At 52.1% G+C, this 24,076-nt stretch overlaps 9 protein-coding genes across 10 annotated transcripts; 3 read left to right on the forward strand and 6 right to left on the reverse strand.

The window, feature by feature from the left end:
• The first annotated feature begins 149 nt into the window (after positions 1-149).
• PV05_02425 (uncharacterized protein) lies at positions 150-2,254 on the forward strand. Its single transcript, XM_013462998.1, has one exon. It carries the CDS (start codon positions 157-159, stop codon positions 1,759-1,761), a length of 1,605 nt encoding a protein of 534 aa, XP_013318452.1. The 5' UTR covers positions 150-156; the 3' UTR covers positions 1,762-2,254.
• On the reverse strand, positions 2,181-4,148 carry PV05_02426 (uncharacterized protein). Its single transcript, XM_013462999.1, has one exon. It carries the CDS (start codon positions 3,899-3,901, stop codon positions 2,372-2,374), a length of 1,530 nt encoding a protein of 509 aa, XP_013318453.1. The 5' UTR covers positions 3,902-4,148; the 3' UTR covers positions 2,181-2,371.
• On the reverse strand, positions 4,131-8,420 carry PV05_02427 (uncharacterized protein). Its single transcript, XM_013463000.1, has 2 exons — positions 4,469-8,420; positions 4,131-4,413 (listed from the first exon to the last, which is right to left on the reverse strand). The coding sequence occupies exon 1, from the start codon at positions 8,032-8,034 to the stop codon at positions 4,732-4,734; it is 3,303 nt and encodes a 1,100-aa protein (XP_013318454.1). The 5' UTR covers positions 8,035-8,420; the 3' UTR covers positions 4,131-4,413; positions 4,469-4,731.
• Positions 8,421-9,010: 590 nt separating this feature from the next.
• On the forward strand, positions 9,011-11,211 carry PV05_02428 (uncharacterized protein). Its single transcript, XM_013463001.1, has one exon. The coding sequence runs from the start codon at positions 9,055-9,057 to the stop codon at positions 11,122-11,124; it is 2,070 nt and encodes a 689-aa protein (XP_013318455.1). The 5' UTR covers positions 9,011-9,054; the 3' UTR covers positions 11,125-11,211.
• On the reverse strand, positions 11,152-14,209 carry PV05_02429 (the record flags this gene model as incomplete). 2 transcript variants are annotated; one of them, XM_013463003.1, is made up of 3 exons in its annotated part: positions 13,521-14,209; positions 13,321-13,446; positions 11,152-13,257 (listed from the first exon to the last, which is right to left on the reverse strand). In XM_013463003.1, exon 3 carries the CDS (start codon positions 13,178-13,180, stop codon positions 11,387-11,389), a length of 1,794 nt encoding a protein of 597 aa, XP_013318457.1. In that variant the 5' UTR covers positions 13,181-13,257; positions 13,321-13,446; positions 13,521-14,209. The 2 variants fall into 2 exon arrangements, with proteins under 2 accessions (XP_013318457.1, XP_013318456.1); XM_013463002.1 differs by having other exon boundaries at positions 11,387-13,257; positions 13,541-14,209.
• On the forward strand, positions 14,171-15,303 carry PV05_02430 (uncharacterized protein; the record flags this gene model as incomplete). Its single annotated transcript, XM_013463004.1, has 2 exons — positions 14,171-14,632; positions 14,680-15,303. 2 exons carry the CDS (start codon positions 14,171-14,173, stop codon positions 15,301-15,303), a joined length of 1,086 nt encoding a protein of 361 aa, XP_013318458.1.
• A 178-nt stretch (positions 15,304-15,481) lies between these two features.
• Positions 15,482-19,619, reverse strand: PV05_02431 (uncharacterized protein). The gene has a single exon (XM_013463005.1). The coding sequence runs from the start codon at positions 19,512-19,514 to the stop codon at positions 15,654-15,656; it is 3,861 nt and encodes a 1,286-aa protein (XP_013318459.1). The 5' UTR covers positions 19,515-19,619; the 3' UTR covers positions 15,482-15,653.
• A 357-nt stretch (positions 19,620-19,976) lies between these two features.
• Positions 19,977-21,800, reverse strand: PV05_02432 (uncharacterized protein). Its single transcript, XM_013463006.1, has 2 exons — positions 21,524-21,800; positions 19,977-21,455 (listed from the first exon to the last, which is right to left on the reverse strand). Exons 1-2 carry the CDS (start codon positions 21,601-21,603, stop codon positions 20,060-20,062), a joined length of 1,476 nt encoding a protein of 491 aa, XP_013318460.1. The 5' UTR covers positions 21,604-21,800; the 3' UTR covers positions 19,977-20,059.
• Positions 21,801-22,117: 317 nt separating this feature from the next.
• Positions 22,118-23,695, reverse strand: PV05_02433 (uncharacterized protein). The gene has a single exon (XM_013463007.1). It carries the CDS (start codon positions 23,360-23,362, stop codon positions 22,208-22,210), a length of 1,155 nt encoding a protein of 384 aa, XP_013318461.1. The 5' UTR covers positions 23,363-23,695; the 3' UTR covers positions 22,118-22,207.
• Positions 23,696-24,076: the final 381 nt, after the last annotated feature.

Consider the following 24,076-nt stretch of genomic DNA (forward strand, 5'->3'; position numbering starts at 1 on the left):
TGGAAGCATTGATCGTAATAGTCCCCAGTTTCCATAATGCTCAGCCTTGTCTTGTCTAAAGCGGCAACATGTTTCCTCCGCATCTCAGCCTTGCGATTTCGTCTATAACTTTCGTCCTCGGTCTCGAAGACTGCGCCAATTCAATGCCACCATAACATGCCACCACAAAGCAGAGGCGCGTCGCCTGAGCCGGGGCGACGTCCGTTCTCGAAGTCGGAATCCCTTCCACCTACACTCCGTCCCTATCTCGAGAATCTCCCGTCTCCGACCACACTGATCCCCGACCAGCGCACCCCAACTGGTCCTCGCATGATCATCCCAGACCGCGACGGTGCTACACCGACACCGACGCCTCGAACGATCAGAACACGCGCCGCGACGGCTTTTGAACTTGGTAGCGAAGACAGAGACGGAACGGAAGACGAGGACTTCCCCGATGCGCCAGAAGAAGACGACGAAGTCGCTGGGGTGACGCTAGACGACGATGATTTCGAGTCGCACTACTCGAGGCAAGAGTCGCCCAATTCGTCAGAAGATGAGGATATACCTCCCGAAGAAGCAGAGACAGAATATCAAGCCGACGAGCATGATGAAGATGGCTCGGTCTCGGCAAGAAGAGGGGGACAATTCCCCTCGTCGTCGCAAAGACCAGATGCGCTCTCGCGAGTCCGATCACTGCCAGCACGGCCACCTCTACAGACAAATGTCCTCAACGGACACCAAGCTGGCGGGCTTCATACTTCCCAGTCGACCACGTCGCTTCCGCCGCCCCTGCCTCCGCCTCCACCACTCTACCCACCGTTTTACAACCGGCCACCGACGCCGCTCCCGCCGTCACCAAGTCTAACATCCCTCCTCCGCCCGCCTTCTCTGCTCAACCGCTCCGCGACATCGACCCGACCAACCACACCCGAAGACTCGGACGTTGAAACGCCCAACGACACCGAAGCAGCCGTCGCGCATTCCGCACGCCGTGCACATCCATTGCCGCCCACGTCGCCAAAGGTGCCCACGTACGAATACTACGGCTTCGTTCTATACTTGGCCTCGACCATCACATTCCTGATGTACATCCTGTGGTCGTATCTGCCTTCTCCGTTTCTGCACGCCCTTGGCATAACATACTACCCGAACCGATGGTGGTCTCTAGCCATACCTGCCTGGATCGTCATGCTATTGATATTCATCTACGTCGCGCTTCTCAGCTACAACCTCGAATATTTGACCCTCCCCATGGCCAGTCTAGAATGCATGGTCGACGAGGCCGCCAACGTGGCCATCCTCGACGAGCACGGCCGGATCAGGAAAGGTGGGAGCAAGCGCTTTGTCAGGGAGATGGAAGAACGGGCCAGGATGGAGGAGCAACTCAGAGCCAAAGTTGCTGCAAAAGGGGGTAGAAAAGCATCCAAGAGTGGGAACAGTGCCAAGGAGAAAGGAAAGCAACGACGACGTCCCTCGTATCGTGTTTCGGATGCCGCTCATGCCGCTCCTCCTTCCGCTTCATCTCCCGAAGTCCCAGCAACGGCAAGGCACAATCAAATGTCCAATGGCACTGCTCGTTCGTCATCGTATCACGACCAAAGGGCGTATCAGTATGCTTCGACAATTCCGTACCTCGCCAATGGGTCGGTCGGCCACACCCAGCACGATGGATCCGGCGAGGACGGCACGTATCCAAACTGGAAAATGATCTGGAATGAGGGTACCGATGCGGTCATGGATGTTCCTATTGGCGGCGTTTGTGAAGTCCTGTATGGCTGAGGACTACTCCGTGGGTTAGTCGTTCTTGCGTTTGCCAGGAGGACCAAGATGGCGGAGTTAGAGCTCGGCCTCAGTATATTTGTCTATCTATTCCACCAGAGCTTTGATGGACCTCTCGAACAGGACAATCCATACGAAGTACTTGCGTAACCATTATAACGTGGCGCACTCGGATCTGGGCATTGACCTTGGCCCTGGCCTGCACCGGTCTGTGGTTGCATCCCCGGATCCCCTGCTCCAGCTGCAGGTGGTTGTTGGGGGGTTCTTCGATGAGAATCTTATAGTACCGATAGAATTGCCACTCGGCCTTTTTGTTCGGGATTCATGTCGGAAGGGGGAGCCTGCCGCCATCATTCTGTCCGCGTGGTCGCTTCAGGGTTGAAGGAGGATGTCGTCGTTGAAGACTACGAATAGTTACTGGCAATATTAGTAATTGACTACAGCATCTTGCAGATTCGACCCGAGATAGAAACAACTGAGTACTAGTATATCGTCCAGTATGGTAACCCATCTAATACCCAAATCCAATCAACAATCCAAATCTAACCACCCAAATCTATTCCTCCGAATCCAATCTAATTCCAAGTCAAGTCTGATCTGTTCTGTCTAATCAAGCCTTGGTGTAAATGTCGGTATCAAAATCCAGATGATCGATCTTATCCCTCCCTTCGGCGTCCTTATTGACCCAGACAGACACACTGGTGCCGGGACACATGAACTCGCCATACCCTTCGTCGTCAATCTTGACCTCGTCCGTCTGCCAGCCCAGCACGTCGGTCCAGATTTCCCCGGCATGCTCCTTGCCGACGGCCATCCTCTTCTGGCCGGGCGCGGCATTCGACAGCACGCACGCCAGGCCGGCAGGGCGATCATGCGTGCCTCTGCGCACGAAGCCCAAGCAATTCGGGTTGTCGTCAAAGTAATCGTCCTGCTCGCCGTACGCGAACAACTTCCGCGCAAGCACCAGATGAGGCAGTTTCCCTCCACACGACGGCGGCTCCGGGTGCTGGCCTTTGATCCCGTACAAATCGCCATAAAAGATGCTCGGGTAACCCTGGTTGCGCAGCAGGATCAAGGCGTACGCGATGGGCTTGAAGAAGCCCTCGATGGGCGTGGCGACCGTCTGGCCGGGCTGCGTGTCGTGGTTCATCACCACGGTCACGGCACTCTCGGGGCGTGCTGCCACGAGACTGCCGTCGAACACCTTGCGCAGATCCGCCGACTCCGTGGTGGACAGCTGCGAGAAATTGTTCAGCAACGGCGAGTCGTACAGCGAGAACTTGTGCTGCATCTGGTCGAGGTACTCGAGCATTTCGCCGACGTTGCCGCTCCAGAACTCGCCGACCAAGAACAGATTGCTCTCGCCGAACTTGCGATCCAGGTTGGCGACGAACTCATTCGTAAAACGTTCGCTGAAGTGCTGGCACGCGTCGAACCGGAAGCCCTTGAGCTTGAACTCCGACACCACCCACTCGCCCCAGTGGATCACGTCGGCCTCGACTTCCGGGTGCGAGTAGTCGACGTCGGCGAACATGAGGAAGTCGGCGTTGCCGGACTCGTCGCCCACGCTCGACGACCAGTGCTTGTTGTCGCCCAGGATGCGGAAGATGGCGGTGCGGTCGTTGGACGCGTCGTAGTCGGTGCCGGAGAAGTGTTCCCAGTGATACTTCTGCGACGAGTATTGGTCGCCGCGACCGGGGAAATCGAAGCCCAGCCAGGCCGAGATCTCAAAGGGTTCACCGACGTCTTTGGTGCGGTCATTGGGGTCGACTTCTATGACGCGGCATTTCTCCTGCTTGTCCGCGCCGGCTTTGTGGTTGAGAACGGCGTCAAAGTACAGACCTACGCCGAGATCTTGAGCGTGACTAGCGAGGGCGTCGAGGTCTTCGCGCGGGCCCCATTTCGTCGACTTGCCGCCCTTCTGGTCGAACTCGCCCACATCGTAGAGATCGTAAATGTCGTAGCCGTTGGCTTCGGTGCCGCCAGCGCCTTTGCATGCGGGAGGCAACCAGACATTGTCGATGCCAATGCTCTTGAGGTCCTGCAGGACATTCTTCAGCCTGATGTAGTGCTTTTGGTCTGCTGGGACGTTCCATTCAAAGCCTTGAAGGAGGCAGAAGTTCTCAGGGGTTCCGCCCATGGTTGTCTTTGGGAAGGAAAATTAGAAATAACAATCCAAGTCAAGTCAAGTCTAGCTCTGAATTCTAGTATAAGAAAAGTGTTTGCAGAAGAAAATTAAAAGGACATGTAGATTCCTGATGAGAAGCGCCAAAGCTTTACTTTAAGTCTTTAATCAACAAGAAGACGCCTCCCACGATACGAGTATTGCCATGAAATGAAAAACGTGCTCTCGCGTACTTCCAACTTTTTCTCGACGTACCTCCCACTCCTCCTCGGCTCTTGTAGTTGGTGGGAAGTTTGTGTTGACCAGATATGAGATCATCGCGCATTATCTGGTTGCCACGGGGCTTGTTGGCACCCAATCACACGTTTCTGCGTTGAGTGACAAGAAGCCAGAGTTAGAGCCCGGCAGGGGGGCCACCTAGGTGAATGGCTGGGTGGATGGTATATGGAGAGGCTCAGTGGCACGGTCAATGCGTGGACGGGGATGAGGGAGGTGGCTGCGAGGATGACAGCTGTGGCGGTCGGTGGCTGTGAATGTCAATAAATGAATGATGCACCCACTACCAACCTCCATTCTGCTTACCAACAAGATAACACTCAATCGCTTGCTCAAGACCATCAACCAATTCAATATGTGACAATGCAGGCACTGTGTATGCCGGAACATGCTTCTGTCTGCACCCAACTCGCTTGTCTCCAGATACTAGGTACCTTACCCAGAGTAATCAATGCAATCATTCAATCATGAGCTCCATCCCGTCAGTGAACATATCCAACTTGACCCATGCGCGGCCTTCTTCCCATTCGCAACAACCACGATTGGCGCCTGGTCATCATCACCAAAGACTACTGTCCTCGCCCAGCAAGAACTTCAATCTCTTGTTCGACTTTCTGCTTCCAAGCCTTTAGTTCGGCAATCTCGTCGTCTTTATCCTTCAATTCCGCCTGGAGTTTATCCACATTGCCCGACAAGGCCTCACGCTTTCGTCCTTTTGACTCGACGTCGTCCTCACTCTGATCCGGGGTGTCGATGATAGACGATCTGGCTGCTTCGACCTCACTTCGCAAGGCCTGCAGTTCCGCAGTTGCGTCTTTCAGTCGGGTTTCTGTCTCGTTTTTGCTCTCGGTCAAGGCGTCGATCTCTCGAGATTTCGCCGCGACGTTCTCCTGGGCTTGATTATCCGTCTCTGTGGTATTGGCCTTGAGATGTTCGAGTTCTGACTCAAGGTCTTTTAGTCGGCTTTGGGATGAGTTATTTCTCGCAGCGGACTCGTCCAGCTGGGCTTGCAGGACTGATCTTGACTTCGATGCTGCTTCCAATTCTGCCTCTTTAGCTTCGAGGTCCTTGGATACTAGGTCTGCACTTTCAGCATGCGCTTGCTTGGCGGAACTCAATTCTGCTTCGACATGGGCGAGCTTCTCCTCAGCCGCAGCTTTCTCATCTGCGGCAGCCTTGAGCTTGCCTTCCGTCTCAGCCCTGGCATCCTCAGCATCCTTGACAGTTTTATCCGCCTCCGCTTTGACGGCTTGTGCCTGGCGTAATTTGGCTTCGAGACTGCCCTGCTCGTCTTCAGCGGCTTTGAACCGTGCTTGCAGCTCCTCGAGTGCTTCTTCAGCTGACTTCTGAGCCGCTTGCGTCACCGCAAGCTCAGCCTGCAAATTACTAGATACCGTGGATTCTTCTTGAGCCTGGGCCAGAGCTTCTTCAGCAGCTTTCTGTGCATCCTGCGCTGCGGCAAGTTTCTGTCCAAGATCAGCCGATGACGCGGCCGCGTCGGCCTGTGCCTGATCGAGTGCATCTTGCGCTGCTTTGTACGCTTGATGTGCTTCCGACAGCTTCTCTTTCATCTCGGCCGTCGAGCTTTCTGCATCCAGCTGAGCTTTTGCGAGGGCATCTTGTGCTGATTGATGTGATGTTTCGAGCGTGGCAAGCTTCTCTTGCAGTTCGGCCATTGATGATGCTGATTCTTCGCTGGACTTGGCAAGAGCATCCTTGACGATTGCGAGCTCCTCTTCCATCTTTTGTCTGGCAGACTTAGACTCGTCTTCCAGCTGTTTCGCTTGACCTTCGGCTTCTGCCTTTGCCGATATAGCATGGTCGAGCTTTTCAGCGAGCTCTTTATTGGCGGCTTCAATTGAGTCGACCCGTTCTTGGAGTGCACTTCGTTGGTGCTCAAGAGCCTGTGTCTCCTCGAGCTTCTTCTCTATTTCGGCTTTAGCTGCAACAGCCGCTTGAGCCTCATCTGTCTGGGTTTGCAGAGCGGTATGGAGGTGATCGACTTTAGAGGCCAGCTCTGACCGCTCTTCTTCCAGACCGCCAATTTTATCGTCTGAAGCTGTCTTGGCCTGTTCAGCCGCTTCTAGAGAGGCTGCAAGTTCACTCTTCTCCGCTTCGAGTTCCTCAACACGACTTGTGAAAACGGCAGAAGCTTGTTGCAGAGTCCCGACCTCCTCAGCAAGCTTAGTTCTCTCAGAATCCAGATTCGCAATCCGCTGGGATTCCGCCTCCTTAGCTGCCAAGGCAGTCTCCAGATCTTGATTTAATTTGTTCATCTGTTCTTTCAGTGTCTCCAGCTTGCGACTGTCATCCTTGAGAGTCTCGAGCTGGCTTAGGACAGCACCGTGCTTCTCATCGGCATCAACTGCACGTGCTTGAGTGTCCTCATGTTTTGCTTGCAGGTCTGCAACAATGCTGGCATGGCCTTCGATCTCTCTGGAAAAACCAGCTGAGCGTTCTTTCTCGGTTTGGAGCTCGGCCTTGAGTCCGGCGTAACCCTCAAGCTCTGCAGACAGTTCACCAAGTTTGGATTCTGCGTCGGCCAGAGCAGTCTTGGTCTGATCGTAGTCCTCGACTTTTGCGGTTAGGTCGGCTATCTTGATTTCAGCAATCTTTGCCTGAGAGCTTGCGAGCTCGTCTCTACGCGCGTTGAAAGACCCCAGATCCACCATTAGTTGAGCAACCTTCTCTTCAGATGCTCCCAAGGCTGCCTTGGTCGTAGAAAGCTCCTCCACTTTCTGCGTTAGTTCCGTCACTCGGGCCTCGGAAATAGACAATGCCGCTTTGGACTCTTCATAGCTGGTCAAGCTCACTGTGAGTTCCGCGATCTCTTGCCGAGCAGCAGCCAACTCATCTTTCACAATCTGATGTGCCGAAGTGTCCGTGTCGCTTCTTGCGAAGGCCGCCTCCAGAGCATCTTTGAGTGTAGATAATTCTGTCGTCTGCGAATCAATCTGGGCTTGTAGCTGCTCTTTCGTTGACGCTAGCGACTGATTGGCAGATTCAAGAGCTTGAGCAGAGGTATCTTGAAGATCGGCATATCTCTGATTGTGCTCTTGTGTGCTCAAGTGGGCATTCTGTAATTGCTCGGTCAGGGTCGCAATTTGAGATTCTAGTTCCGTCCGGAGAGCAGCATTTGCCTTTTGCGAGTCTTCCAGTGCGGTCTTGGATGCCTGTTGGACATCCTTCAACGTAGAAGTAGTCTCCGCAATGACTGTTTTTGCAGCTTCGAGTTTTTTGTTTAGAGTGGCAAGGTCGGCGCGTAGTGTTGTCAACTGAATATCATAGGTAGCTTTGTTTTGTTCGTTTGCAGATCGAGAGTCTTGCAATTCTTGTGTAATTATGGCCACCCTTGACCGATATTTGTGGTGAAGGTTGTCCAATGCATCTTGGTGTTCTTTGCTCAGTTCCTCTCTGACGGCTTCTCGTTCGGCTTTCTGAGCATCTCGGATCTGCTGAACCACTACTGTCACTATATTGTCTTCTATCGAAGCCTTTTGTTTTCTCAGCGCTGCCTCCTTGTCCTTGTATTGAGCCTCGAGTTTCTTTTGATTGATCTCATAAGACGACAATTCTTTCTCTTGGGCAATGACCATGTCTTTGGCCTCGTCCAGTTCTTGACGACATTGTTGCAACTCTTTCCGAAGATTGTCAACTTGATTTTGGCTCCCTGGGTCTGGTTTGGGTGCTTCTGAGGCTCGCTGTGACAACTTTCGTCGGAACATAGGATCGGTCGATGAGGACGGAGAATCGGGATGGAAGAGATAGTTGTAGGCTCGACGTAGACTTGTGGACCTCTTTGGCAGGCCAGGAGGAAGACGTTGACCGAGTTTGGTCTGCGATATTCGGCGCAGGCGCTTCTCAGACGCCATCTTTCACGTGCTGAAATAAAATATCTGATAAATGTTAAGCGAGCCCTAGCTGCAACGGGCAATCGTAACGGGCAATCCTTGCAGCAGTAAGGGTTTCAGGCGGGAAAGGAGAAAATTGTCAAGGCAGTTTGATAGTGAAAGTGAATCCTGCAGGTGCTGGGGATTCTACGCAAGAAATAGAAGGCAATACTTGGCTCTTTTTGAGAGCTTCATCTCATGACTGAGGTCTGTCTGTAAACAGTGCTCTGATAGGGACATTTCTCATTTTTCCCCAGTCACGCATTGATTCTTTGGGTAGCAAAAGAACAACAAATGAAGCAGTCAGAGGTGGGGAATCGACTGAGAGGGACACGTCGCGCAGTTTCAAGGGCTCGCTAAGCAGTTCCTCACCGCCGCACTGCGCCGATAGGATGCTTCATATCGGGACTGCATGAGCAATGGATGAGATGGATTGATGCAACTTGTCGAATCTGTTGAGACTTGAGAGCCCGAAGAGGCAGCAAGATCAGAAGAGGGTTTCAAGGTTACACAGCAAGACCCAAGCCGGAGGATATACGTCCAGTCGTCCACTTGACAGGTGCGGGATCTTCAGGTACTCCCGGAGCCTACCTACTATAAGTAAGGGCCTAAATTCCAGAGGGTCTGGGCGTCAATCAGCCACCATTTGCCCATAAGGCAGACCCTCTCGATCGCTTTTCTGTCCCCAGACGCAAACATCGTCAGTCAGATGCATTGGGCATCTAGTGGACAACGTTCGAGATGCTGATTAGATGCGCTGCCTAGGCAGCAGTCTCGAGGCAAGAAACGACGGTTCTTCTATCATCATTCATGTCCGTCCAAAAGTGCATCATCTCTTCTCTGTGTCACCGTACATTCTGCACCAGCGGCTTTTATGCTCCGGAGTGCTTTTTGGAGAAACTGGGGATGACATCAGGTTCGCTCGTCATTATGATCAGTCCGCGTTTTGCCTCATTCGCTGGAACTTGAAGGATGAAGAAGTCTTGAGGAGGCAGATGAGAAATGATTATGATGGAAGATTTGTTCAATATCATTCCAAATCAGACCTCGTTGCCACTCCTATATAACTCCTTCATCCTTTGTTTGTTCCTGATTGCTTTGCGCATGCTACTCCGGCAGTTTTCCCGTCTTTATCGACCCTCTCCATCGCCCGCTCGCATGAGACTTGCTCAGATGTCTTCCCATATCTCCAATGGCCACTCGAATGGCCTCACCAGTGGCCCTCGAACCGAAGTACAAAATGATGCCACTTCTACTCTAGCAGACATCCCAAAGTCGAACAACTTTACCTCCAAGCTGCCTCCAGACCCTCAGTTTCCCACTCCCATCGACTCACATAAAGCGCCTCGGCAAAAGCTGGGCCCTCGTATGGTCCGAGGTGCATTGTATACATATGTTCGACCCGAGCCCACAGAAGACCCCGAGCTCTTAGCCATCAGCAAAGCAGCTCTGCGCGATATTGGGCTTGCCGATAGTGAGGCCAACTCACAAGAACTTAAAGAGGTCGTAGCGGGCAATAAGTTCTACTGGGATGAAGAAAATGGTGGGATCTATCCTTGGGCGCAATGCTATGGTGGTTTCCAATTTGGCCAATGGGCGGGCCAATTGGGTGATGGACGAGCAATCTCTCTGTTCGAGTCGATCAACCCGCAGACCAAGGTCCGCTACGAACTCCAGTTGAAGGGCGCAGGCAAGACACCATATTCGCGCTTTGCTGATGGTAAAGCTGTCCTGCGATCCAGCATCAGAGAGTTCATTGTGTCGGAGTATTTGAACTCAATTGGTATCCCCACCACACGAGCCTTGTCGCTTACGCTGTGTCCGAAATCCACCGTGGTTCGAGAACAGCTTGAGCCAGGCGCTATTGTATGTCGTTTCGCTCAATCGTGGTTGCGACTGGGGACTTTTGACCTCCTGAGATCCAGAGGGGACCGCGACTTGATTCGAAAAGTCGCCACCTACGTCGCTGAAGATGTCTTTGGTGGGTGGGAGTCACTGCCTGCAGTCCTGCCCGCCGACACGAAAGACGCACACCTTGACCCAGGCAGAGGCGTGCCAAAGGACGAGCTCCAGGGTAAGGAAGGTGCCGAGGAGAACCGTTTCACCAGGCTATACCGCGAAATCGTACGTCGCAACGCCAAGGTCGTCGGCATGTGGCAAGCATACGGCTTCATGAATGGCGTCCTCAACACCGACAACACCTCGATCTATGGTCTGTCAATGGATTATGGTCCTTTTGCCTTTATGGACAACTTTGACCCTGCATATACTCCCAACCACGACGATCACATGCTTCGATACAGTTACCGGGCTCAACCTAGTATTATCTGGTGGAACCTTGTCCGCCTGGGCGAGTCTCTAGGTGAACTAATAGGCGCTGGTGATCGTGTCGACGATCAAGTATTTGTGGAAAAGGGCGTCGAGGAAGACTTTGCTCCGGTACTGATCAAGCGTGCTGAGACCATCATTGACCAGATCGGCGATGAATACAAAGCGGTGTTCCTCAGCGAGTACCGTCGCCTGATGACTTTGCGCCTGGGCCTGAAGAGTCAAAAGGACGGTGACTTCGAAACCTTGTTTTCCGAGCTCCTTGACACTATGGAAGCACTCGAACTCGACTTCAACCACTTCTTCCGCCGGCTGTCCACTGTGAAATTGGACGACATTAACACCCAGGAGAAACGAGAACAGACGGCCGAACGGTTTTTCCATCATGAAGGAGTCACGGGCTTGAACGAGACCAACGACTCTGGACGCGAGAAGGTCGGGAAGTGGCTTGATTCCTGGCGTGAACGTATCGAGGAAGACTGGGGCAGCGAGTCATCTGCCGACGAAGAGAGGGAGAAGGCCATGAAAGCAGTCAACCCCAACTTCGTACCCAGAGGATGGTTGCTCGACGACATCATTAACCGCGTTCAGACCAAGAAGGAACGAGACATCCTCAAGGGAGTGATGGAGATGACCATGAACCCGTTCCAAGATGAGTGGCAATGGAACGAGGAGATTGAAAAGAAGTATTGCGGTGATGTTCCACGATTCCAACGAGCAATTCAATGCAGTTGCTCTTCATAAGAGACATGCAGAGGAAAAGACTGTAGATAATGCAATGAGACATTCATATTGATCAGATTGTCGCATCATGGCTATGGTATGGATGAGCGGTACTCCGTAACATGCCTACCTTAGACACGATCGAGGGAGACACTGGAGGCTCAGTGTCCAGGACGTGAAGATGGCTTCTGAGAAGCGCCTACGACGAACATCCCAGCCCATATGTAGATGACCGAGCACACGAGAAGATCCAGCCCTCCCTGCTAGATTGGACGGAAATGTCTCAGTCCTTGCCGTTCCAGTCCGAGTCGGAGTCTTCTGAGTCTGGTATCTCCATGCGATGTTCCCGGTATAGCTCATCGGAAAAGACAATATTGTCCTCTGGCTCAAGACCGTCGTCAGCACCATCATCCTCATTCAAGACATCATCGTTTTCCGAGTCTGGTATCTCCATGCGATGGTCATTGTATGCTTTATTGGCAGACACAATGTCGTGTTCGAACTCCATGTCGTCGTCAGGATCAACATCCTCGGTAAAGACATGCTCGTCTTCAAATTCGATATCGTCGCCAATATCATCATCCTCACTCAGGACACGATCGTCTTGGATGTCTTGGACGTCCTTCGTGTTCGCTGAGCTCGCAGTACGAGCCACCATCTCGGACCCCTCACCCTTCATCTTGTATTGTCTCGCAGCGTGTAGCTTTGCATATTCAATATGACCCAGCTGTCTGAATTCTCGGATAGCCTCATCCACTTTCGCCGGTCGCTCGGACGGTGACCACCCCCCGCGGCGGTAGAAGTCTCGCGCCTGCTTTCGAATCTTCTTTTCGTACATCTTCATACCCCACTTCTCCATGTTCGCTTTGGCCTTCTCCACAACATTGTCCTCCTTGAGTTTATCCCATCGTGCCCTGGAGGATTTCCTGTTCCGGATTGCTCCATCAATGCGGACCATCTCGTCCGGGGTTGGTTCCTTCAATGCACCAGTTTGCCACTGGCGTAGAAGATTTTGTGTATCTCGGTCACGCTTGATCTTTTGATTCCGTCTTTTCAATGGACCTTGGACTGCTTCGTCCGATGACGAAAGCTCCCCAGCATCGTATTTTTTAAGTACGTCCTTCCTATTTCCATCTCGGTCACGGTGGTATTGCCGGATTTTCACTGCGTCTTGGACTACTTCGTCCGAGGACGAAAGCTCCCCAGCATCGTATTTCTTAAGTACGTCTTTCTTCTTTCCTTGACGGTTACGACGGTCTTGCCGAAGTCTCAATGCGTTCTGGACTGTTTCGTCTGATGACGAAAGCTCCCCAGCCTCGTATTGATCAAGTGCGTGTTTTGTCTTTCGATAGCTTCGTGCACTTGCACTCAGACCGTCGTCCCCCCTACTTACAGGCTCGCCTAGAGGGTTCTGAGTATTAAGACCAAGATATCCGAGGTTGTCAACGTCCCACCGACAAAGTGGTCTCATGTAATGATCCTGGTGGGGTCTCGATTTTGGCCCCTGCCATTGGGTCCAGAGAGAGTAGGTCACTACTGCCTCAAGTGCGAGTATCCATGAACGAAGGTTTCCTGTAGCGTCGGTATGCTTACGAGATGCAAGGAGTGCAATTCCGTGGTGATGGATCTCGAACCCTTGGTCAAGGCTCTCTTGGACATGCATAGCCATTTGTTTCCCAGTTTCGTAATCTTGCAGCCGTCGCCATGCTCCGTAACTCGTGTCCGAAGCAGAGCCAACGTATAGGCGAAAGGAGACGACACCGTCCTTGATCAATACCACAATGTACACCACATAAGAACAGTCTAAGACATCTCTGTCAAATAGCGAGACGGCTGGTAGACGTAGGAGGTCGGCAAGGGTTGGAGGAGTTGGGCTTAAGAAGACGTCGATAAAGGATTGAGTGGTATAGACGAAGAACTTTTCGTACAGCTTCTGCTCAAAAATGACTTTCAGAGTATTCTTTGCTGTGTCCGTGATAGATGTGAAGTGAGACGATATAGTCCGAGCTTCGTCGACTCTGCGGACTAGCTCGTCGTTGAATGCTTTGTATTGTGTGGTCCGAAAGACATCAGACATGGTTTCGAGGAGAAAATCAGAAAACGAGAAGATAGTAGAGTCCGAACAATCGAAAACAAAAGGGCAGCATAGGTTGTCTGGTTATGATGGTTAGTGAAAAAATTTTCAAGTAATGGAAGAGGGTGCAGTCTCAGTCTCACATTGTAGGAAGGTGCGGATGCTCCTTTTCGGAAAGAACAAACCGCCATGGCTACCACCATTTCAACACAGCATCAACGCAAAAGACCACACTCCGGACGGTTCAGTCTCAGCCGTGTCATAGTATCCTGCCATTCAAGAACAAATGTTAGATATCGTTGTCTGACTTCAGAGCAGAAAATGGACGAAACAGGGGACTTGCCAGTAGCGCTGCGAACCTACCCAAGCTACACCACCACAGCGAAAGACTGCGAATTAGACACCACGGACTCGCAACCAAAGTGAAGGCCGGTTGGAAGATTGCGAGTCCACGGTCCTTTGCTCTGGAGATCGAGTCACTCGATAGGCGAAGGAGGACCGCGTCGTCGCCGCGAGTGACTCGAACCGGGCGCCGCGAGCTAGCATTCTGGACATGGATGGAGGGAATAGGTACAGGCTCGCGACGTCGTGGTCTCATTGTCGAAGGAAGTGCTGGCGAAGAGCGGACGACTTAGTCGAAGGATGGAAGGGAAGAAGTAGAAGAATGTTAGAAGATGATCAGCATCGATGGATAACATCACACCTCTGCATTCAGATGCTTCATTCACTTGGGCATCAATTCTGCCACACCGTGACTCAGGATTCACTGCACATACTGACGTCGTAGCTGCGACTCAGCCTCACTCTCCCTTCATCGGCTCTTTACCCGGGCTAGCAGTCTTGCCCTTGACCGATATCAATCGGTCTTCCGCCTCTTCTTCTGTCTCTTCCGCATCACTTCTCTGACCTTTCTGTTATCTCGTGCAGCTTTATTCCCTAAATCCCACGCCTTTCCAGCCATCTTTGTCCTATATCACCTTAAATCCCTTAGAAATGGCAGACAAAGCTGTCGAGACCGCGCCGAACGATCCGAAGAAGCCAGACGAAGCCGTCGACATGGCAGACGATGGTGTCGAAACCGCGCCGAACGTCGAGTTGAAGATACCAGACAAAGCCGTCGACATAGAAGACGAAGCCGTCCAAGCCGCGCCGAAGGTCAAGTCCAAGAAGCCAGACGAAGCCGTCGACACGAAAGACGAAGCAGTCCAAGCCGCGCCAAAAGTCAAGCCCAAGAAGCCAGACAACGCCGGCCAAGCGTCGAAAGTCAACTCCAAGAAGCCAGACAAAGCCGTCCAAACCGCGTCGAAAGTTAAGTCGGAGATGCCTGCCGTGACTACAGAGCCAGCAGCAAAGGTAGTTCCTGGTCTGACTCAGGTGTCCGGTTTCAATCCCATGCAGATGGCGGATGCGGCACTACTATACCAGTATCTTCAAGTGGTTAATCACATTGTCCCAGTAAGTCTTTCTCATTCTTTGGATTCATCTGTCCTGATGTATACTAGCTGGATATTCGTGACATTGCTCTAAAGAGCGGTATAGACGACGAGTCTGTCCGGCGCGAGATCAATCGGATGAGAGAAAGAGCGCCATTCCTCCAGATTCGAGGGACAACCTCGTCCAAAATGTTCGCGTCGTCAGGGGTGAATAATCCTCAGAACAACATCTTCATCAAGGACCCTAAGCCTGAGATCATTGAGTTCGATGCTACTCCTTCTGCTAGGCGCAAGCGGATCAGCGAGCCTACTTCGCAAGATGCAGATGTTGACACAGCTGTCTCGCAGCCGCAAAAGCAGCGCAAGTCAAATGCCGGTGCAGGAATCAAGAAGGAGGACAGTGGCGTCGGACCAACCGGAGATCCCAACCCAGCGATCCTGGAGACTAAGAAGAAGCGCAAGCCAAAGGCCGGTACACTATTCAAGAAGGAGGACAGCGACGTCGGAGACAATGCAAGAGAGACGGTTGAGCATCAGGTGGAGGAGCCTGCTCGCAATGCAGAAGATCTCAATCCTTCAGACACAGTTGTCGCAGGTCAAACAGGTCAGGAGGGAGAAAAGCCTGCGGAGGGGATGAGCACGGCCGAAGCTATCAAGGCTAGTATGATCGACTGGACAAGCTACGGAAAATGATCGGATGGACACCTCGGTCCGTTCAAGCGCCAGAATAACGGCTAAAAGCAAGTTCCCGACTGACGAATTTGAAATTTGCTTTTTGATGATGCAGCCAAGCTTCATTCGGCGCACATGTATCTTTTAGGCAACATACTTATCTCTACATAGCAAGAAAGAGACTTGACTTGGATTATTTGTTCTTTGTTATTTATTCTTATTCTTCCCCGAAGACAAACACCAAGGCAACCATGGGCGCAACCCCCGAGAATTACTGCCTCCTTCAAGGCTTCGAATGTGGCCACCACACGAACTCATCATCTCCTAGGCTTCTTGATCGGTACTGCCCTCGCACGGTTCTCCTTGCGAGGCTATCGCTCATGTCTAAGGAGGCTTCCCCTGTTTGCAGCACCCGCATGGTGAGAATTGGGAAACAACCCCGGAGCTGGACTTGCTTGACGACTCCTTGTTCCTCTGGTTGGCTGATCGAGGCCAGGACTTCCTGGAGGTTGGACGCTAGAGCCTCGTGTCTGAACGCCGCGTGTCCTCTTCAATTGACGATTCTCTTCCTCAAGTTTTCGAAGCAGCACCTCCCGGGTCTTGATACCCAATTCAAGCTCCTGAACCTTGGCCAGATGTTTCTCAATGCTGTTCGTATGGCTCTTCTCCATGAGGCGCCGCTTCTCGTCACCCGCCTGCTGTGTCAGCTCTGCGACCTTTGCCTCCAAGTCTCTGACCTGTCCAGCAAATTCGGCTGCTTTGTTTGATGCTTCTTGATACTGTGACCGCGTAAACTCGAAATCTTTGCGTGTATTTTCGAGTGATTTGTCTAGATAACGATTCTTTGCCTGAAGACCACGGGCTTCTCCCCTTGCGGCTTCCAAGGCTGCCGCGTCACCAACCCCAGCTTTCACCTCTTCTCGCACAGTGGTCAACTCTGCCTGAAGCTCAGTGACTTTGCGCTTCAGTGTACCATTCTCTTCGGTGCCTCTTTCCTGCCGCACCTTGTTGTTTTCGATGATCTTGAGAAGTTTCTTGTTGGACGTCTCTAATTCATGGCATTTCGTCATTCGCTTTTCGTAACGTCGTTGGAGGGCAGAATGGTCCTTCTTCCATTGGTCGAGTTGCTCTCGAACTCGACTTGCATCCTGTTCCGCTTTCTGCTTAGCATCGCGTTCGACCTGGATCCCAGCCTGGAGTTTGTTCACAAGATCTTGAAGCTGTTCCATTCGACTACTGGTGTCATTTCCGATATGGCCAACCTCTACAGAATCTCGGAGAGGAGTAGGAGTAAGTCGTTGCCGCTTGTTCAAGGCAGGTAGGACGTTGTCAACTTCCAGCAAACGCTTCTTGCCAGATGGTGTGCCAGACCGCGACGCGGGCGTTCTCGATCGAGCAGCAGGTTCTCTCGGTGTTGTCGAAACCGTTGGCACGCCGCTGGATCTTTGTGGGAGGATGTCCATTTCTGTCAACTGCAACTCGGGCATTGACCCTAAAGTCCAGTTGGTGTCCCAGTCTTGTGACAGCGAGGCCCTGGTAATTATTGAGGCAAGGATGGCCAGCTTGCGTTCAGGACTCTTTCTCAATGCTCGCTGGAGGTCTGCGAAGTCCATAGGTCTACCTTCTGGTTCATCTGACGGGGATCGGACATAAGTTGGCTTGCCTCCCAAATTCGGTCGAGCCTGATATATCGCACGCACCAGAAGCTTCAATCTCGCAGGGGATGGCATGTCTTTCGGCAGACATCGATCAACGTGCTCAGATGAGTTGGACACGATAAAGTGGACCACTGGTAATAGCGCCGGAGGCTTTGGTGAAAAGTATTGTCTAATGCGCATGACTTGCGGATCTTGCGTGTCGAAGGACGCATCAAAAGCTATCATTAAGATAGGTTTGAGGGGGAAGACGACTGAGTGGGTGGAGAACGTGCTGACTAGTTCAACCTGGAATTCACTCGGTGCGCGGTCCGGCACCGGTGATCTGGAGGCGGCGAGACGGTCTTGCCGTCTCACGCTGACATGCTTCAGTTTCAGATAATGCTCAAGCAAGTCTTGGATTGTGCCTGCTTGAGTCATGATAACGATCGAGCATTCGACATGCTTCAACATGTCAACAAGATGGCCGAGTAGCGAGAATTTCGACCCTGCGTAGTTCGCATATGCGGCATGTTGCTCAGACTGGATTGAATATTGGGTAGAGATCCCCGGAAGGCCCAGATCCATGTGAGTCACTGTATCGTTCAATAGCTGAATCAACTCCATCATTTCGTTTCTCTCCTGTGTTCGATTGGGAGAGCCATTCGAGGAGCCGACGGATTCGTGTCGATTGAGAAATTTGAGAATAGCCTTCTTCTTCGATTTGATGATGTCGGAGTACGTGGACTGGATCTTGCCTTCGGCTGGCAAAGCCACTGCATACTCTGCTGGGCCAAGAATGGGGTAACTAGGGAGCACCAGTCCGTCGATTTGGGCAATATCTAGTTCATTCTCGACAGACTGTTGACTGGAGCTTGCCTTGGATTCCGCTGATGATTGCTCGCCGCTCGAAGACTGTGGTTCCTCTTCGATTGAGTTCTGGATTGGCAATGCACTTCCGCCTAGTGTAACATCGTAGATTGGCGCTTGCGGAGCGATGCTGGGAACAAGTCCTGGTTCGGAAATGTTCCGACGATGACTTGCCACCGGAGACGAGCCCATTGCACTGACAGCCATGTCTACGTCGCCTGATGACGACTGCTGACCAGACTCAGTCGGAATACTGCCTGGTACTGTCCCTGCACTCAACAACGAGGCTCTTTCAGACGTGGAGCCTGGAGGACTCATAACTCGTGTAGGATAAGAAGCCATTGGCCGTCTAATGGCAGAACGAGAAGGTCTTGGGGATGAAAAGCCTTCTGACAGCCGTCTCTCGGGCTTTTCGGGCCCCGAGCCAACAGTGAATGGAATAGGGGCTTGACTTTCGGATACCCAAGGCGATGACGTAGAGCCGTTCTGACGTTGAGACTGTGTGTTCGTACGGGGCGACGAAACGCCTCGATTGATGTTCGCTGTCTGACTACTTCTCCGGTTGAAAGGCGTACCAAGCTCTTCGCTAGATTCGCGGGCTCCTCTGGACTCTCGATCTGTTCTTGGAACGTCCTGGGGCGAGACAAGTAGGCTGGAGCGAGAGGGCCTCGACGAGCTAGGGATGTGTCTCGTGAGAGGTCTAGAATACTCTGTTGGGCTTTTAGCGTCTTTGGTTTGTTGCTTTTGTATAGACGATGGACTGGAATGAGCGTTGGCCTTAGCACGGTTGGTGTTTACCGAAGATCGAGACGTGTGGCCAACCGTCGGTCTGGCCGTCGGCCGGTTAGTAACTGGAGGCGTGACACCTCTTTCGAGTAGAATAGGCTCGTGGTCAGAAGAGGAGGTCAAGGGGATAGCGCGTTCCTTATCGGAAGAAGACTGACTGACGGGAAGTTGAGATGACAATCTAGAAGGAGTAGCTTGACTGTGCGCGGGCGAGAAAAGCCCTCTGATAGCTCCGTCGGATTTGATTTGGCTTGAGTGCAGTGACTCGTACTCGCTCTTGTCGATGGTGATGGGAGGAATCGCTACCGATACAGAAAGGCGTTGGGACGAGTCCTGCTGAGTCTCGGCTATCTCGATAGGGGACGAAGCTGATCTCCAAGTCTTGTTCGTGGCTTGCTCGGAGCTGTCTTTGGGGCTGGAAAAAGCCGGGTGATTTGAAGTTCGCGATGATGTTCTTCGATGAGGTCTATTCGACTGTTGTGATCCAGCTTCACTTGAAGAATCCGGTATTCTGCGAATAGCTGCGCTTCCTCTGGTCTGGGGCTTTCCGACAGGTGCAGTAGGTCGGCTGATGTCTCGTTCGCCCAAACGTTCGTCGCCAGTATGCTTCCACAGTTCCCAGTCCTCAAGCAGAGTTGCTCCGAGTAGATCACTGGCGGGTTTCCACGAAGGTTCCCACCGTTCTCCAGATTCTGGGTGCTTCTCCCACTCTACCAGATAGTATTTCCTCTTTGTCTTCCCAACCTTAACAACCTTCTCTTCTAGTATACGTGACGCCGGCCAAGTACCTGGGCCAAATTCATGAAACCTCTTCGGCAGTCTCAATTGTTCTTCCCATGTAGGGTCTCGTGTGGAGTATTCGACGGGTCCTTCGGTCGATTTCTTGCGCTTTGAAGGCTTGTATTCTACAGTGTCCGAGTCGTTGCGTGTGGGGTCCTTCATTATACTCCGATCAAGATGCTGGAGGAGGTCATGGTCAGTAGGGAGAACATGGCGTACAAGAAGAGAATGACACCCTGCACGACCAAAGGGTGGAGGGCGAGTCTGGTGGACTCACTGGGCAAGTGCTGGGAATGAATGACTGCCTATGAATCTCGGGTGTCAGGTGGTTTTGGGGGCAACTTAGCCGACCTGGACTTCGTCTCTTTAAGCTTGATTCTTAGAGGCCTCGGGTGGTGATGGTGATGGTGGTCCGGCCCGGGCGGAAGCGAGGTGATAGTCTTCTCTCTGCTAGAAAGCCACAGAACACCATTGTAAGAAAGAAGAAGGTGTGAGAGAACTGGGTGAACCAAAGAGAGAGTGAATGAAGGTAATGTCGACACCACCTGCTTCTTTGTGGTGAACAGCCAGGCCAAGTTTGAAATCAGAGAACCAGGCAGTCACTTACAATTGAGACTCCATCCACTCTCGAGGATCATTTATTAAAATACTCAGGTACAATTCTAAGTCTATACTCCGTATCTACCAGGTATCTAGGAGTCTTCATCTCAGCACTTTGCTTCTCGAAACATCTGCAGATCCTTCTCTGCCGCTGTCTTGCGCCACTCTTCAAAATCGAACCCAAGCTCCTCCATCGTCTTGACCTTGACTCCTCTCTTTGCATACGCAGCCTTGATGTCTGGGAACCTTGATCGCATCCAGACTTGCCTCTCATCCCACCGGGTCCCCAGCCTACCTACACCATCATTTTCGAGCCCTTCTCTTGTTCTCGCCTTCTTAGCCCACGCATAGAGTTCATTGACTTGTGCTGCATCTTGTGGAAACCTCTTGAGATGAAAGTACTTCCCATCTCCATTCTGGTTGATGATGTCAAGTTCCCACTGCCGCATCTCAGCCGTAGATGGAAGGTCAAGCCGACCACTCCAGACGCGGGCGACAACAGCAGCCTGATTCTGCGATAGTGGAAAGGGAATGACCTTGAGATTGATGACTGGAAACGCAAGCGTGGGATGGTCGATGTGGAACAAGTGTTGGTACAATCCCCTGGTCCGAAAACCATCGGTGACAAGCGGAGGTGACAGACTTGACAGAAAAGGAAATGAATAGAAATATCCAGTCGCAAACACGATCGCGTCAATGTCCTTCTCTACCCTGCCACTCTTGAATTTCAGGGCCCTGGTTCCGGCGTCCGGTGGGAGGAACTCCACAAGCTCATCAACATCCTCCCGCCATTCTGTCGGGGGCATCGTCCCGAAAGCTGAGACCGAGCGCGAGGAAAGAAGGATTGGGGTCTTGCAATACTTCCCGATCTGCGTTGCAATATCCAGGCCTGATGCCGAGTTGCCCACCACAAGGACTTTCTTGTCCCTGAAATCTTCCGGTTTCCGGTATGCCTTGGAATGTAGCATCACTCCCGGATGCCTGGCGTTCCAGTCCGCGATGCCTTTGATATCAGGAACATATGGTACAGTATAATGACCATTGGCGACCACCACTGCGTCGTAGATCTGCCTCGTCGTCTCTTTCGTCTGCAGGTGTTCTGCATTGAGAGCCCATCGCTCTTGTCCAGTGGCTTCGTCGACTATCCGCTGCACGTCTTTCACAGCAGTATTGAATCTGATCAGATGCCTAACATCTTCGGCGTATTCTTCCAGGTATCTGAGGACAGCCTGATGATTCGGGAACAGCGGGTCGTCATCCGAGAACGGCTTGTCGGAGAACGCCATGAGCTGTTTGGGGATATTTGTCTCGAGGTAATCGTAGAGAGGTGACTCAAATTCCAACGACTCTGCCCCCGTCCCTTGATGACCATATCGTGGATTGACCTGTGGCACTGGTATATGTCTAGAGCGGACTGGCTCAGAGAGATTCCATATGCCACCCACCCGGTCTCGCTGCTCGTAGATGTCGATCTTGTCAAACACCTTCTCAGCAAGCAAGTACCTGCCGCGCGGTTAGCTCCGAGGGTCCCATTTCAACATTGCCCGTGGACGTGACGGCAGTGGACACACTTGGTGCATGATATTCCCACAGGTCCGCCGCCTACAATTGCAACCCTCCGTATCAAGGTACCAGGGCCTACGTCCCCCATGGAGACTTGCCTGGTGGGAGCTTTCAGACTAAACGCAATCAATGCTCCAGATTGTAGATAATGAGGTTTCTCCTGTCCTTTGGGCTCGGAGTAGAAAAGTCTGTATCCAGGTTTGATTTAGTGGAGGAAGAGTCAGAAGGTTCCAACCTAGAGGACCACAAAAGAAGCGGCATAAGACAGTGGAAGTGCACATGTCCTTGAAACGACGATGGTATGATAACGAGAGGTTTGCCTTCCGCCTTGACTCCACTAAATTACCGGAGATATGTCCGGTTGTTCGACCGACACCGCCAGCCTTGCCCTGCCCTTACGAACCTCAATGATTGATAGCAGGCTGAACCAGCGATGTCATTGATCAAGGGGGAAGCATACTTCCACTCTCAGAGTATGATACAGTCACTGCCTGTTACCTATGCAGAGGCCACGGTCTCTGCGGCGAGGTCCGCCTCTTCATTCCGCAACACGGAGTATTCAATCTTGCATGCAAGTTTTCCGGAATCAGACCGTTCAATGACGGCGCCTTATTATACAGTGGGATGAAGACTGTCACACAGTGCAGATTCACCTAGCACTGGCACATGTATACGAGTACCGAGCCGACATTTCAACTCGCCTTCTTCCGCCCTCTCAACCTCTTCCTCGCGGGCTTGATCTCCTTGCTCTCATCGGCACTGACCTTTTCTCTTGGCCTTTTTCCAACGCCCTTCTTCGCCTGACCAGTCTTCCCATCATCTTCTTCCTTCTCCCCTGGCTCGCCCACTTGCTCGCCACTCCCCCAGCTCTCGCTGCCAACAACAGCCTCCCTACTGCTGTCCCACTTCACAATCATCTCGGTCTTCTGCTTGTCCCTGTTAACAATCCACCTTGCAGCAACCCTTCCTGTCTCCTTTCCCATCATATCCGTCCTTTTCTTACCACCTCCACCTCGGAGATGCATCCCATGATCCGCACCCTCCACCAAAACCATCCAACTCTTCGCGTTCATCTTTTCCCTGACCTCCTTCAACCTCCTCAGATCACACATATTATCCCCATCCCCTGAAATAAACAGGAAATCCACATCCGTCCCAATGTCCAGCAATATCTGATCTCTCACGTCCCCATTCGGTCCAACCAAAGGATACGATACTAGGACCAGGATCTTCACATCGTCAGCCTCCTGCGCAGCGAGCGCAGCAGCCCTGGCCCCCATACTCCTTCCACCAAATGCCAGTTTCTCCTCCGCGCGGTCCTGCTCCTGCTTCTGCTTCTCATACTCGAGCACCGAGCCAAACATCCTAGTCCGTGACTTAAGATTCATATTCCCTTTGAAACAGACAATATTCGATCCCGCATCCACGACACCCTGCGCAAAATTCACTACAGCCGGCGCAGAAAGGCCTCCGCCCGCGCCGTGTGTGAAAATCAGTGGTGCCGGAGTGCATCCCGGCTCAGCATTGCGGATGCAGGATATTGTCTTTGAGCCTGGTCCCGAAGAAATGTCATGGTCGTATAGTGTTCTTCCCGCAGGCGGTTTCGCATCTGCGTTCGTCACAGGAACACCGCCGTTCAACTTGGAATCATTGTCGTCGCCAACGTCCGTAGGTGCAGCGTCCTGCGTGGAATCGGCGACTTTAGGCTTTCCTTTCCCTTTGGCGGCTGACAGATCATTGGGACGGGCTCTTGCAGGTGTCGTCGACGCTGGAGCTGTTGTGGCTTTCTTTTCGTCCGTAGAGGCGTTCCTCTTTGAAGAGCGCGCTGTGCGTTTGCGCGGCGGCATCGCTTACTGTGTGATGCGGAAGCTGCAGACAGCTCGCCTCCGAAGGCGACCCCTGTGAGCGTGTTGCGCTGGAAGCGGAAACGAAAACTCAAGGATGTGACTCGTAAATAACATCAAGCGCTCATGGCCAGTAGCTCAAACAGAATGGATGGACCTTGAGGCGCGGATGGCTTCCAGATTGGTCAGCTGCAGAGGCGAGTGAGGCTGTCGCGTGATCCTCCCACGAATGCTAAAGAAGAATAAGAGAAAAGTAGAAGAGCTCCAATGCGGATACAATTTTGTGGTACCGGGCCAGGCGAGAGAGGATTGAGGAGGGTTCGTGGCTAGAGTATGAAGAAGTGTATCGAGGGTCTTTGGTCGAGAAGTCCGAATATTTCCTAAACAAGTAGGTAACTTACCTGATTAAGCCAAAGACGTCGAATTTGATGACTCAACGAACCTTAGACATCTTTTTTGATGGTTAAATTGTTGCGTTAAAGTCTTGGCATAAGTTTGGACGGTGAGATGGAAACCCTACTACTAGTACGGAGTAGTTGTTTTCTGCACAACTATTGAGGGGAACGACTCAATACGAGTTTAGAAAGTCTCTTAGGAGATCTCAAAAAGAACGACAACTTAATAAGTTTCAAAGGGTTCTGTAGATCATGGGGGAGAAAATAGAAATGGAATTTAGTTGAGGCTTCCAACGCTTGCTGCCAGGCCATGAAGCAAACC

The sequence above is a fragment of the Exophiala xenobiotica genome (assembly GCF_000835505.1).
Source record: "Exophiala xenobiotica strain CBS 118157 unplaced genomic scaffold supercont1.2, whole genome shotgun sequence".
Classification (NCBI taxonomy): Eukaryota; Fungi; Ascomycota; class Eurotiomycetes; order Chaetothyriales; family Herpotrichiellaceae; genus Exophiala; species Exophiala xenobiotica.

Coding starts and splice junctions, on each gene's coding strand:
- PV05_02431 (XM_013463005.1), bottom strand. CDS start 19,514: ATGAAGGACCCCACACGCAACGACTCGGACACTGTAGAATACAAGCCT.
- PV05_02433 (XM_013463007.1), bottom strand. CDS start 23,362: ATGCCGCCGCGCAAACGCACAGCGCGCTCTTCAAAGAGGAACGCCTCT.
- PV05_02425 (XM_013462998.1), top strand. CDS start 157: ATGCCACCACAAAGCAGAGGCGCGTCGCCTGAGCCGGGGCGACGTCCG.
- PV05_02427 (XM_013463000.1), bottom strand. CDS start 8,034: ATGGCGTCTGAGAAGCGCCTGCGCCGAATATCGCAGACCAAACTCGGT.
- PV05_02426 (XM_013462999.1), bottom strand. CDS start 3,901: ATGGGCGGAACCCCTGAGAACTTCTGCCTCCTTCAAGGCTTTGAATGG.
- PV05_02432 (XM_013463006.1), bottom strand. CDS start 21,603: ATGGGGGACGTAGGCCCTGGTACCTTGATACGGAGGGTTGCAATTGTA. Junction 21,456..21,523: donor GTGGGAATATCATGCACCAA/GTGTGTCCACTG, acceptor ACCGCGCGGCAG/GTACTTGCTTGCTGAGAAGG.
- PV05_02428 (XM_013463001.1), top strand. CDS start 9,055: ATGATTATGATGGAAGATTTGTTCAATATCATTCCAAATCAGACCTCG.